Genomic DNA, 10,805 nt, shown 5'->3' with positions numbered 1-10,805 from the left:
ACTGCGCTGCCCTGGGTCCTGTAACAATATTAAAAATCGTGTTTGCTAAAACAGTCCAGCTAGAAACAAGAAAAAATTCTTAATGTCAGATGAAGAATTTCCAATATCTGTGCCCCCCGAATTCTGCATCCAGAGTACGTGAGAGCCCCTCCCTGTCGCGGGCCAGTCTAATGTACCTCCCGTGTCTCCGCTTCCATTTCTATGCCAGGACCAGAGAATGCTCACCGTGAATCCTGTGTCCTGGAAACCAGCCCTCGGCTTTCCTTCCAGGCTCCGTCACTGAGTTGCTAGCAGGGTGACTTGCCAGAAAGAACCCTTTCTCCTTATCAGCGTCCCCCGGGTCCTGACAGTCCGGGGTGCCTCGCTGCCAGCAGACTAAACAACTGTTTCACCTTTTGTCCTCTCCGGCCCAGAGCCCTAGTCCAGCCTCGATCTGGGTCGTCAGCCCTATCTTTTTATTGTCACACCGCGTCAGGGAACCTGTCACACGGTGGTTGTCTGAAAAAGCACTCTCAAGGCTCACTGGCGAATGCACTCAGCTGTTCTGTTTTTGGTAACTCTTTTTTTTTTTTTTCTCAAAAGAACCTAGTTCCGGTCTGTGTCTTGGGCACCCTGCCACCGGCACATTGCGCTTCCCCCGCACCCGCCCCCCAAGTCACCTGCTCTAATTGTACCAAAAGGGTCCCGCACAGAGAAGGAATGGGGTGGCCTTCTGAGGAGGGGATGCGCGTGTCGCTGCGCTCACTGCTCTGCAGACTTGAGCGTGACACCAGCTATGCTTCTGGCGTCTGTGGACGTGAGCCCTCTGCAGTACAGTGAGCCCCGGCCTCTGTGCGCCAAAACCCCCCGAGCTCCGGTAGGCAAAAGCCAGCCCAGGCATTTCATTAGTTAGGACTCTGCCATCTCATCCTAGTGTTGTTCGAGGTGCTGCGGTCTCTGGCACATCCCCCCGAAATAAAAGTTCTTCTTGTCTGATCTTTAGCAGGGAGAGGCTTTTCTAACCCGAAACAACTGGCCAGGAGAGCGGGAATGATCAGACAGCCCCAGCTCGGAAACACGGGGCAGACTGCACCATCATTTCCTTTTCGGCGAAGTCACCTGCAGCCAAGAATACCCTTAAAGACCTCTTCGCGTTTGCAGATATGAACGAGTAAGTAAGAAAAATGAATGTGAAGGAGACCGGAATAAAGAGAAAGGAAAAATGGAAGGAATATCTTCTCGAAGTGGGGGAAATGCTGGAAAGACGATCACCCATCGCACAGTGTATGGGACAAAGCAGAGAAAAGACAGCGTTGTGTGTAAGTTGGGGTTGGTAGAGAAAGGCCGTGAGAATCGACATCTGATTAGGTTCTTGGGGTCAATGGCCATGTGCGCGGACGCGCGTGAGCACACACATCCCTGCCTTTCAAAAATACAGGTCGGCTATTTAAAAGAACTTCACATTGACACCTTCAGCATTCTTTAAAAAGCAAGAGCAAGTGTCGGTTTTAGGAATACAGTGGGGAAGTAGAACTGATCTCATTCCTGTTTCCTTTTTATATTAATTCCCGACCAAACACCTACTAGCAGAATGAGTAAACCAAGTGTCTGTCAGTGGCTCCAAGTCTCCAAGTGGCGGCTCCTAAAAGAATACCGGGGTCCTCGCATTGCGAAGAGACAGAGAACGACTGAGGAGCAGCGCCCCTGCCCTGCCTCCACCGTGGCCCCGCACCGCCACTGCTGAGAAGAAGGAAGGAAAAGAGAAACAGGAGGGTGTTTCGCCACACTTTACAGTCGCCGAGAGGAAAAGGGGAAAAAAAAAAAAAATCTGGCATTGGATCACTCGTGAGGGACCATTTGCAGCTGTTGGAGCTGCCAGCCGCACGAGCTGGAGGAAGCGAAGTGCCCGGCAGAGCATCTTACCTGAGAAGCATGGAAGTGCAGGCAGATGTAGGTGAGACACAGGGCCAGCCCCAGCCCCTGAATTACGGAGGCCGCCAGCAATAGCTTGTTCATCTGGAACCTCAGCCCTGGTGCATTTCCCGCATTCTCGTCCAGGGGTTGGACCCCTTCCATCTTCACAATCTGGATGCAGGAAGGATGAAAACTGTGGCAAAAGGAAAACTGAGGGAGGACTGACCTCTCCCCTACAGAGAAGGAGGTGAAGACAAAACAAAACCTATCGATCAGAAAACACACAGCAGTCCCAGGACCAGAGATGAGAGGCGATTGAGAAGGCAGAGCGGACTCTCTCAGTTTTAACTCTGTAGCTTTTGCAGGCAGGCGGGGGAACTTCTTTGTGACTAATCTGAATTTCCCCTTCACTTTCTTTCTTTTTTTTTTTTTTTCTCTCTTCTCTGGGCTGACAGGGAGTTGTTTTTGTGGCATTCCAGTTCTGTTCTGAGTGACTGTGAAATGACAGTCATAAAAGTGTGCTATGTTCTTAATTTCTCATTGCGCCACTAACCAAATTGTGGGTCACTTATAAAGATAACGATCATCATCCGTTGATGAGAGAACTCATCGATCCCTGCCCTGAGGTGTCTTAAATCATAGAAGAGATTCAAGGAAAATGCTGGTAGCGAGGCATTGAACCCATTCTGCAGATTCGGGGCGGGGGAAGCACACGCCTATCATTCTCCAAGTGACAAAAGAAAAGACAACAGGATGGTGGATCTCGTAGAAATAAAGGAGTGAGAGCCTCTATGTTGAGTCCATTGCTTTATGATAAATAAGCCAGTGTCAGTGAGCATCTGCTATGTGTCAGACACGGTGCTAGACAGTTCTACAATCTTTGTTCTCACTTAGTCCTTTCAGGCAAATTTAGTAGACACCTAGATGGTGAGTGTTAAACAAAGCAGAAGAGAAGCAGAAGGGTGTCCTGACTTTTCCTCCTCCTCTGCACTTTACATTCTCTCCAAGCAGAATTTGCGCATGAATGAACGAGTAAGATTCAAATACACTCTGAGGAGTGTTTCTTTCTTTAAAGTCAAGGGTTGACTCAGAACTTGGACAATAAGGGTATTCTACCAACAGACAGACACTACCTGCCCTTCTCCATTGAAATAAATGATTGAATTATTTACAGTGTCAAGTTCGAATTGACAAGTGTTTACTGAGTACATAGAAAGCCCGGTGCTGTCCTGGACGCCCAGGGATGCTGGGAAGGGGCTGTCTAAGCCAGATTTCTGTCTCCCATGTGGGCAAGTGCATCTCTCTGAGCTCCCCATCGGCCACTCGACATCTGTTTAAAGAAAGAAGGGATATGAGATGTTATACGCAACTCCGTTTTACAGAAAATGGACATGAGGCACAGTGACAGTTTGTGGGAAAACAGAAGCACACTTGTTATTACAGTATTAATCAATTAAAAGATGAATCAATGCCCTCGTGATCATCATTGTGTCTTGCATTTGGAGAATATATTGGTCTTCAGAAATTCAGGGTGTTTTTTCTGAAAGATAAGGGAACCGAGACACTGTATCACAGACGCGAAGCCGAAACTAGAAATTGACGTCCCTCCAAACTCATCTAACATCCAAACATTCCTATGAGCAAAGTATGTGTAATATAACAGGGTGTGGGGGAGATAATTAATATACAGCCCAATTCTTATGTAATAGTCAATAGCCATAAATAGACGTTAAAATTGTTAGCAATTTACTCGTTTATTTTCAAAAACTAACTAAAAGAGTCAGAGAGAGATAAAAAAAAAAAAAAGGTTATTGGAAACTGAAGAGACCAGCTGACAAAGAAGTAGTGAAAACTACTAATGCTGAAGATCATAGAAAATATTTTTAAATGCCGGCCAACAGGATGGAGGAAAAAATTTACAGAGTGCATAGCATCTCTGTAAATTAAATGTGCATAGCATAACGTCACGGCTTCTACGAGGGAAAACTGACAACCGCTGTTTTTCCTTCCAGACGACGAGAACTGTGCAACGGAATGGATTTCCATTGCTGCGTTGTCCCAGGAGAGCACGGGATCAACTCCGCCAACATTGGGGTCGACACATCTCGGGCATAGCTCTCATCTCCCTGGTCTCGGTCTTCTACTAATGTCTGGCCTCCTTGTAAGTTCTTCGTTGACATTTAAGTGATGTTTTATGTTTAATTGTTTCTTTTTTTTTTTATCGAACGCATCCTCACAGCTTCTTCACATTTTCCTGGTGGGGAGGGGAGTGGGGATACACACAGAAAAATACATATAAATTGGCCCGGAAGTTCCAGGCAAAACCTTTGGAAGCGGTTCAGAGTTCGTGGTCAGCCAGCCTCGCATCTGGAACACGTGAGAGGAAACGTCCATCAGAGATATCACTGATGGCATTTCGGTCTCGCACAGATGGGCAGAGTCCTCCATCTTCAAAGCTGGCATGTTTTTAAAGAGGTTAAGTATGTGACCCGGATCTACGGGCACTTCTTTTAAGCACTTCACAAAGATCAAATACACAGACACACCTGAGCAAACGAGCCTTGGCATGGAAGCCTCAGACTTTATTCCAAGCTTTGACCTTCCCCAAGATCTTTAACTTCTCAATGAACTGCCCTTTCAAGACTACAGAAAAGTATGGAAAATAAAGAGGCTTTGACAACTGATAAGATGCCTCACGTTTAGAAAGCAGAAAAAAAACAAAAAAACAAAAAAACATTTTTTTGATGTTTTGGTTTTGGGGGTTTTGGGGGTTATTTTGGTTTTTGTTTGGTCGGTTGATTTGGAGGAGGGTGGAAAAATCTGTACTTTTCATTTGTTTCTAAGTCAACTTGTTTATTCAACAAGTGTCATCCAGGTGCCAGGGGGAGGGACATGGGCAGGACATATTCTCAGTCCTCGAGGCGGTCACAGACGGGAAAGTGGGAGGGTCACAGCTGGGAAAGTGTTGGGTCCAGGTGGTGGGAGGGAAGGAAGAGCACACGGAGGTGGATTCTAGTTCGGGCTGGAGTTTGGACTGGGACAGCTTCCTTGAGATGAGTCAAATAAGTCTCGGAGAAACCAGAAGCCGTCTGGCCATCTAGGGGGTGTCGGGGGTGGCGGGGAGGCACTCACTGCAAGGCAGGGGTGAGGAAAACACAGCCTGAGCGAAGCTCGCTGTTCATTTGTCATTTGGGGAACAGCGACTGGAGAGGAGGGCGTTGAGGAGTGTGGCCCGGGAAGAGGCTGAGAAGCTCCCACGGATGGCCTTTAGTCACAAGTGAAGAACTTTGAATTTCATCTTGAAGACACTGGGAGAATATCGAGAGGTTTGAAGCAGAATGTGATATGATTACATTTTAGGAGGAAAGTCACTCTGATTGAAATAGAAATGGCAGGGTGGGGTCAAAGAAACCAGCTGGGAGAATTTTCCAGGTTACCTGGTGCTAGCCAGGAGATGAGTGGGGTGTAAACCTCACCTCTGCACTCGGCTCCCCCGGCCCTCTGTCCTGGACTGGGACGGAGGGAGGGCTCATCCTACAGGAAGGCGAGCCTGGATCATCTCACAAAGGTGTACTCTGCGTCCCAAGCCCTGAGCAAAAGGCTGCAGCCACCCAGATAAGGGCCCCTTTTTCTAATTCATAAACTCAGAGAGGGCACGGCAGAATGCACTGAGGTGGGCCTCAGGCTTGCCATTATTTACGTGAGAAATAATAAAGTCCTAAACCAAAGCAGAGAGGACCACGAGAGGAGAAGGCAGGGACGGGGCTGTGCACCCACCAAACATTTCGAGGCCCTGCTCTCCGCCCACCTCTGAGCCCTCACTGAGCTCCACCTTGGGACAGGTGACAGAGGAAGGTGGGAGGTGACGGAAACCAATGCGTTTCAAAGGTCAAAAACCTGACTTGCCATCTGCCTTCGCAACCTGCCCTTGAGCCTGAAGTCCCGTTCCAGGTCACGTCTTCGGCACTCCAGGATCTCAAGACTCCGGCATCAGTTTTGACTTTCCCTTGCCCCCCATCAGTCAGGCTCTGCAGGGCGACCCCACAGGGCCGCTCGGACTTCACTCTGCCGTTGCTACTGGTTCCGATCCGAGTGCTTGTTTTTCCTCACTCGAACTCTTGGATTAAATCCCCAGCGCTTCTCCCAACTTCCATTCTCTCTGATATCCAGTCCATCCTGCTTCGGCAGGCTCTTTAAACCCAGCGAGGGCCAAGATCCTATCAAGGGCCTCCCTCTCAGACAGGAGAAGGTTGAAATTCTTCAGTGCGACATTCAAGTCACTCCGTAATGGAACCCCAACTTTCCAAACCTGACTCCCTCTATTTCCTGATTATTTCCAATAGTCACTTTGCCTCAAAGGTCCTTCCCCTCCATCGCCGATGATCAAAGCCCTACGCGCTCACTTTCCATGAAGGGCTGGCTGCCGTGTGAGGTCGTCGGCTTGCAGCGTTCCAGGAGGGGCGAGGCAAACTCCTGAAGGAACACTAGGGAAGTCTAGCTTTGGGGAGGGAATTTGTAGGATGCGTAGTTCCCAAAGCCTAGCCGATCAACTACGTCACGGAGAGAACGTTCGAAAGATTCAGATTTCCGAGTCTCTCCACTCTAGAAATTCTGATTTGATCAATGAGCTTGGAGCAGTGCCTCGTGAATCCGTCTTGCTATAAATTTCTGTAAGAGCCAGATGCGAATCTCACCACGGGACCCCTTACATTCTCTTTCGCTGTTATATTTTTATGACGAGAACCCTTCCCTGAGCCTCCCGGGAGGAACGCAGTTGTTCCCACCCCTCTCGAGAGCATTCAGAATGCTCCGTCCCGTCTTGCCTGACAACTGTTTCAATCTATTTCAGTCTCCGCCGGGATGTTCCATGGGCCTGAGGTCGGGAGTCCAGTACCGCACCCACACCGCGGGGCCGGTATAGCCTCTCTGCAAAGATCTGCCGGGTTAAACTGACTTTGCTTGCAACAGATCCGAAGCGTGCTAATTTCAGGACCAGAACCAAACGAGAGTCTAAACAAAACTGAAAATGGCACTGTTAAATGCAGAAGTCTCCCGATAGCTGGGCTTTGACCTCAGATGTGAAAGATGAGCAAACCTGAAATATGTACCTGTCATTGAAACCGGAAGTACAGCATTAGTTCAGATGCAAATGCAGACTCATACGATGATATTCCATTTGGGTTTCGGACTCGTCGGCCCCGCCCTTGCCAACCCCGTTTCCTTCCAGGCCCATTTTCCCTTTCAGTCTTCCTGTTTGCTACTTTCCTTTGTCTTGATTACCACGGGCAGTTATTTTAGGACGTGATGATAGATTCTAAAACTTAGTGGCACAAAACAGCAACAGACATGTTTCTCTCTGTGGAAATATGAATTAATACCGTTACGGAAAGCAAATACCTAGACACATTTTTAGCACTCGCAAAATTAGATTTTAGTCGTGTATTTAAAACGTGTATGCGATGCCCAGAATATATAAAAATTTCTAAGTAGACCTTCAATTCATGATAGAACACAGGCAGTTTTCTTTTAAAAAATCAACGTTACGGAAATATTACAGACAATAAGTTGTATCTACTTAAAGTGGGCAGGTAGGTGAGTTTAGACAGCTGTATATAGTATCAAAGCCACCATCACATACAGAACCTTTATTCACTCCAAAAGATAATTTTCTTTAAGTAGTAATCATTCTAAAAACACATTTAAACCGAGTGCATAAGACATTTCCTCTTCTTTCCAAATGCATTTAATTGGGTATACATTGGAATTAGTGCAAACCAGTGATTCTGAACTGGGGGCAATTTAGCCCCCACCCCCACCACAGGAGACATTTTGCAATGTCCGGAAATATTTTTGGTTGCCTGAATTTGGAGCAGGTGCTGCTGGTATCTACTGAGTAGAGGCCAGGGATGCTGCCAAATACCCTAGAACCAGCAGCGGTCCCCAACCTTTCTGGCACCAGGGACTGGTGCTCCTATGAGAATCTAATGTCTGATGATCTGAGGTGGAGCTGAGGGGTGATGCTAGTGCTGGGGAGCGGCTGCAAACACAGATGAAGTTTCTATCGCTGGCCCGCCGCTCACCTCCTGCTGTGCGGCCTAGTTCCTAACAGGCCACGACCGGGACCAGTCCGCGGCCCAGGGGTGGGGACCCCTGCTCTAAGGCACTGTCGGGCAGCTCTCCCTAACAAAGTATTATCGGCCTAACATGTTAACAGCACCGACACTGGAAACCCTGGTGTTCATGTGCATCACAGACCGCTAACGAAGCGACACCACGTTCTCCACGAGTCTGAGCATCTGCCGTAGTCACGTCTGAAGGGCGTCTCCAACAACGATCTGTAAGGTGGGTGCTCCTGAGAGAAGCTGAAGCTGAGAGAGATGAACTAACTTGACCAAGGTCACACATTTAGTCCATGGAAGAGCTGGGGTCTCAGCCCAGCTCCTTTTACCCTGGAGCCTGTTCTTGAATTCTATGCGATACTATTGATTTTGTACATGAAAATATAAGCTCCATGTCTGGGCTGGGTACCTAGTAAACAATCAATGCATCTAAGCAGATGTTAACATGCCTAATTCAATAAGAGAGAGTTTCCCATTGATTAGATCTCATGTTTTTCCAAATTATTGGTGAATGGGAGTACATGTCTCTTCACTGCCTTCTGAGGGCCGGACCCGAAAGCCTGCTCAGTGATTACTAACTACATCTCGAACATGAGGAACCGGGACCTCGGAGTGACTTAACCACAACGGCGTTGGGATGTACGCCAAGATCATCTGGGTTTGCCTGTTTGCTTAACTCTGCCAAACCCTCTATAGATGGTATTCTAAGCCAAATGTTTGTGTCTCTCCAAGAGTCCTATGTTGAAGCCCCAAATATGGCGGTATTTAGAGATGGAACTTTTGGGAGGTGATTAGGTCAGGAGGGTAGGGCACTGGCACGCTGGACCAAGTACCCATAAGGAGCACCAGAGCGCTTACTCTCGTGGGGATACAGTGAGAGAGGAGCTACCTGTAAGCCGGCAGGGGACCCCTCTCTAGAATCTGAGCACGCTGGCTCCTTGAACCACGAGAACATAAATTTCTGTCATTTAAGAAAACTCGGTCTATGGTATTTTGTTATGGCAGCCCGAGCAGACTAAGACAGCTGTAAATTATAAAGTCTGTACCGAAAGGCCATTCATTGTGTCTCGAATGAACTTCAGATATAGCCGCTCTGTGAGACCATGAGTTTCATCCTGTCATCTTCAATGTCCTTCTAAGGAATTCTTTTCTGAATGTACTTCCTATTTTGATCTAGAGTGAAATAAGCTGCATAACATACCAAGCAATGCATCTAGACGGAGTAGGCCCCAAACAGAGGTTATTGTGTTGTACTTTATTTTAAACCTGTGAGGGCTTCTCAGTGTTTATTCCTTCGCTGGCGTATGTTACATTAACCACCTCTTACTGCTTTTCTCAGGTCCAATTAGCAGGCTCCTTTCGAAGGTAGAATTCCCTCATCTCCCCACCCCCAATACCCATTTCTACCTCCCTAAGCTGTACTAAGTCCTTGGGGTATGTCCTTTCTGCAAAAATCACATGCCAAAACAAAACAAAACAAAATCAGCTTTATGCAAATTGGCTTAGGGGATTGATCCCAGGCTCTCCTTCCTGCTTTCTGCTGTGTCCCTTGGTGCTCTCTGAAGTTTCTACTCAACACAGAAGTTCCTTTCTGTGTTGGCTCAAAGTTCTGAACTTGTCTTGGTTAAGCTTAGAACTTAGATCTCAACTTCCTGCCTCATCACTGACTTAGTAGTCCCAAAGGATGCCCCACTAGGAATTGCTCAGGCTTCAGGGCCCCCAAATCCCTCTACCCAGTGTGGTGTTCTCCAGCACCCCACCCTCCCTCTGCTCTCGGCTGAGCCTGGGGAAGATGGATTAAACTCTTCCTTAAGCACAGATGATGGCCTGCCTGCTGCCAGGGTCAGCATGTACGTCTCTGTCTCCCCTGAGAGAAGAGAGTCCACGCCTTGTCCGTTTTCACACGCTCCGCCCCTCCCCCAGCACCAATCCATTGCTCAGTCCAGGACCTGACTTAGACTGAATGGAGGGCTATAGTTTTATTCTAGTTCTTCAGAGCATCCATCCTTCTTTCCTTCTACGCTTCTCCCACCATAATTCCCCGCCCTTCTTTGATCCCACTTTGCTTTTGTCCTTGACACTGAGCTCGAAAGTCAGACCTGTACGCAAATGAAAGCTTTGCTACTTATAGTTGGACAAATCATTTATCCTCCCATTCTTCTTTATTTAGTCACCTACGAGAGAGAGAGAGAGAGAGAGAGAGAGAGAGAGAGAGAGAGAGAGCGCGAGCGCGCGCGTGTCTGGTAGCATTCGATAATTGTTAGATTTCATTATTAGTGTTATTATTGTAGCTTGAAACGACCATGGTTAGAGTATTTACACCATGAAACTGGTAAACACTACAAATCGAGACTTTTTTTCCAGATGGCTGCTTTACCAGCATACTACTAGGCTAGTGCCACATATTGAAATCATAATGTTTTGGAACCATTAGGTTAAATAAAATATTAATAAAATTAATTCACCTTTTTTTTACTCTTACATAGCTGTTAAAACACTTAGGTGACATCGTGATATTCGTATTGGATAGCGCCGGGTTAGCTGGTCGCGTGACCCCATCACACTCCACGGTGCGGTCCCTGCGGTTTCTGGGCACCCCAGGGGGGGCTCAGGTGCTCCACACATCAGTCCAGGCTGCTGTCCGTCACCTTCGTCAGCTTTCTTTCTGAACCATTGTTCCTCCCAAGTCTTAAGGCCCCTCGCGTGGTCTAATGAAATAACCTTGACATTCCAGACAGACCCCTCTACATCCCAGATTCTCCTTGCCGATCCTATTCCCAAAATATTAAAAAA

At 47.6% G+C, this 10,805-nt stretch overlaps 1 protein-coding gene across 1 annotated transcript in view; it reads right to left on the bottom strand.

The window, feature by feature from the left end:
* The window catches only part of TNFSF4 (TNF superfamily member 4), a 26,937-nt gene extending 24,690 nt beyond the window's left edge, over positions 1-2,247 (bottom strand). Inside the window, exon 1 of the mRNA XM_011371696.2 lies at positions 1,903-2,247. Within this exon, the coding sequence (XP_011369998.1) occupies positions 1,903-2,055 (153 nt within the window). The 5' untranslated portion in view covers positions 2,056-2,247. The remainder of the gene's footprint in view (positions 1-1,902) is intronic.
* Positions 2,248-10,805: the final 8,558 nt, after the last annotated feature.

The sequence above is a fragment of the Pteropus vampyrus genome, unplaced genomic scaffold (assembly GCF_000151845.1).
Source record: "Pteropus vampyrus isolate Shadow unplaced genomic scaffold, Pvam_2.0 Scaffold194, whole genome shotgun sequence".
Lineage (NCBI taxonomy): Eukaryota > Metazoa > Chordata > Mammalia > Chiroptera > Pteropodidae > Pteropus > Pteropus vampyrus.
This window is presented reverse-complemented; position numbering and strand designations above follow the sequence as displayed.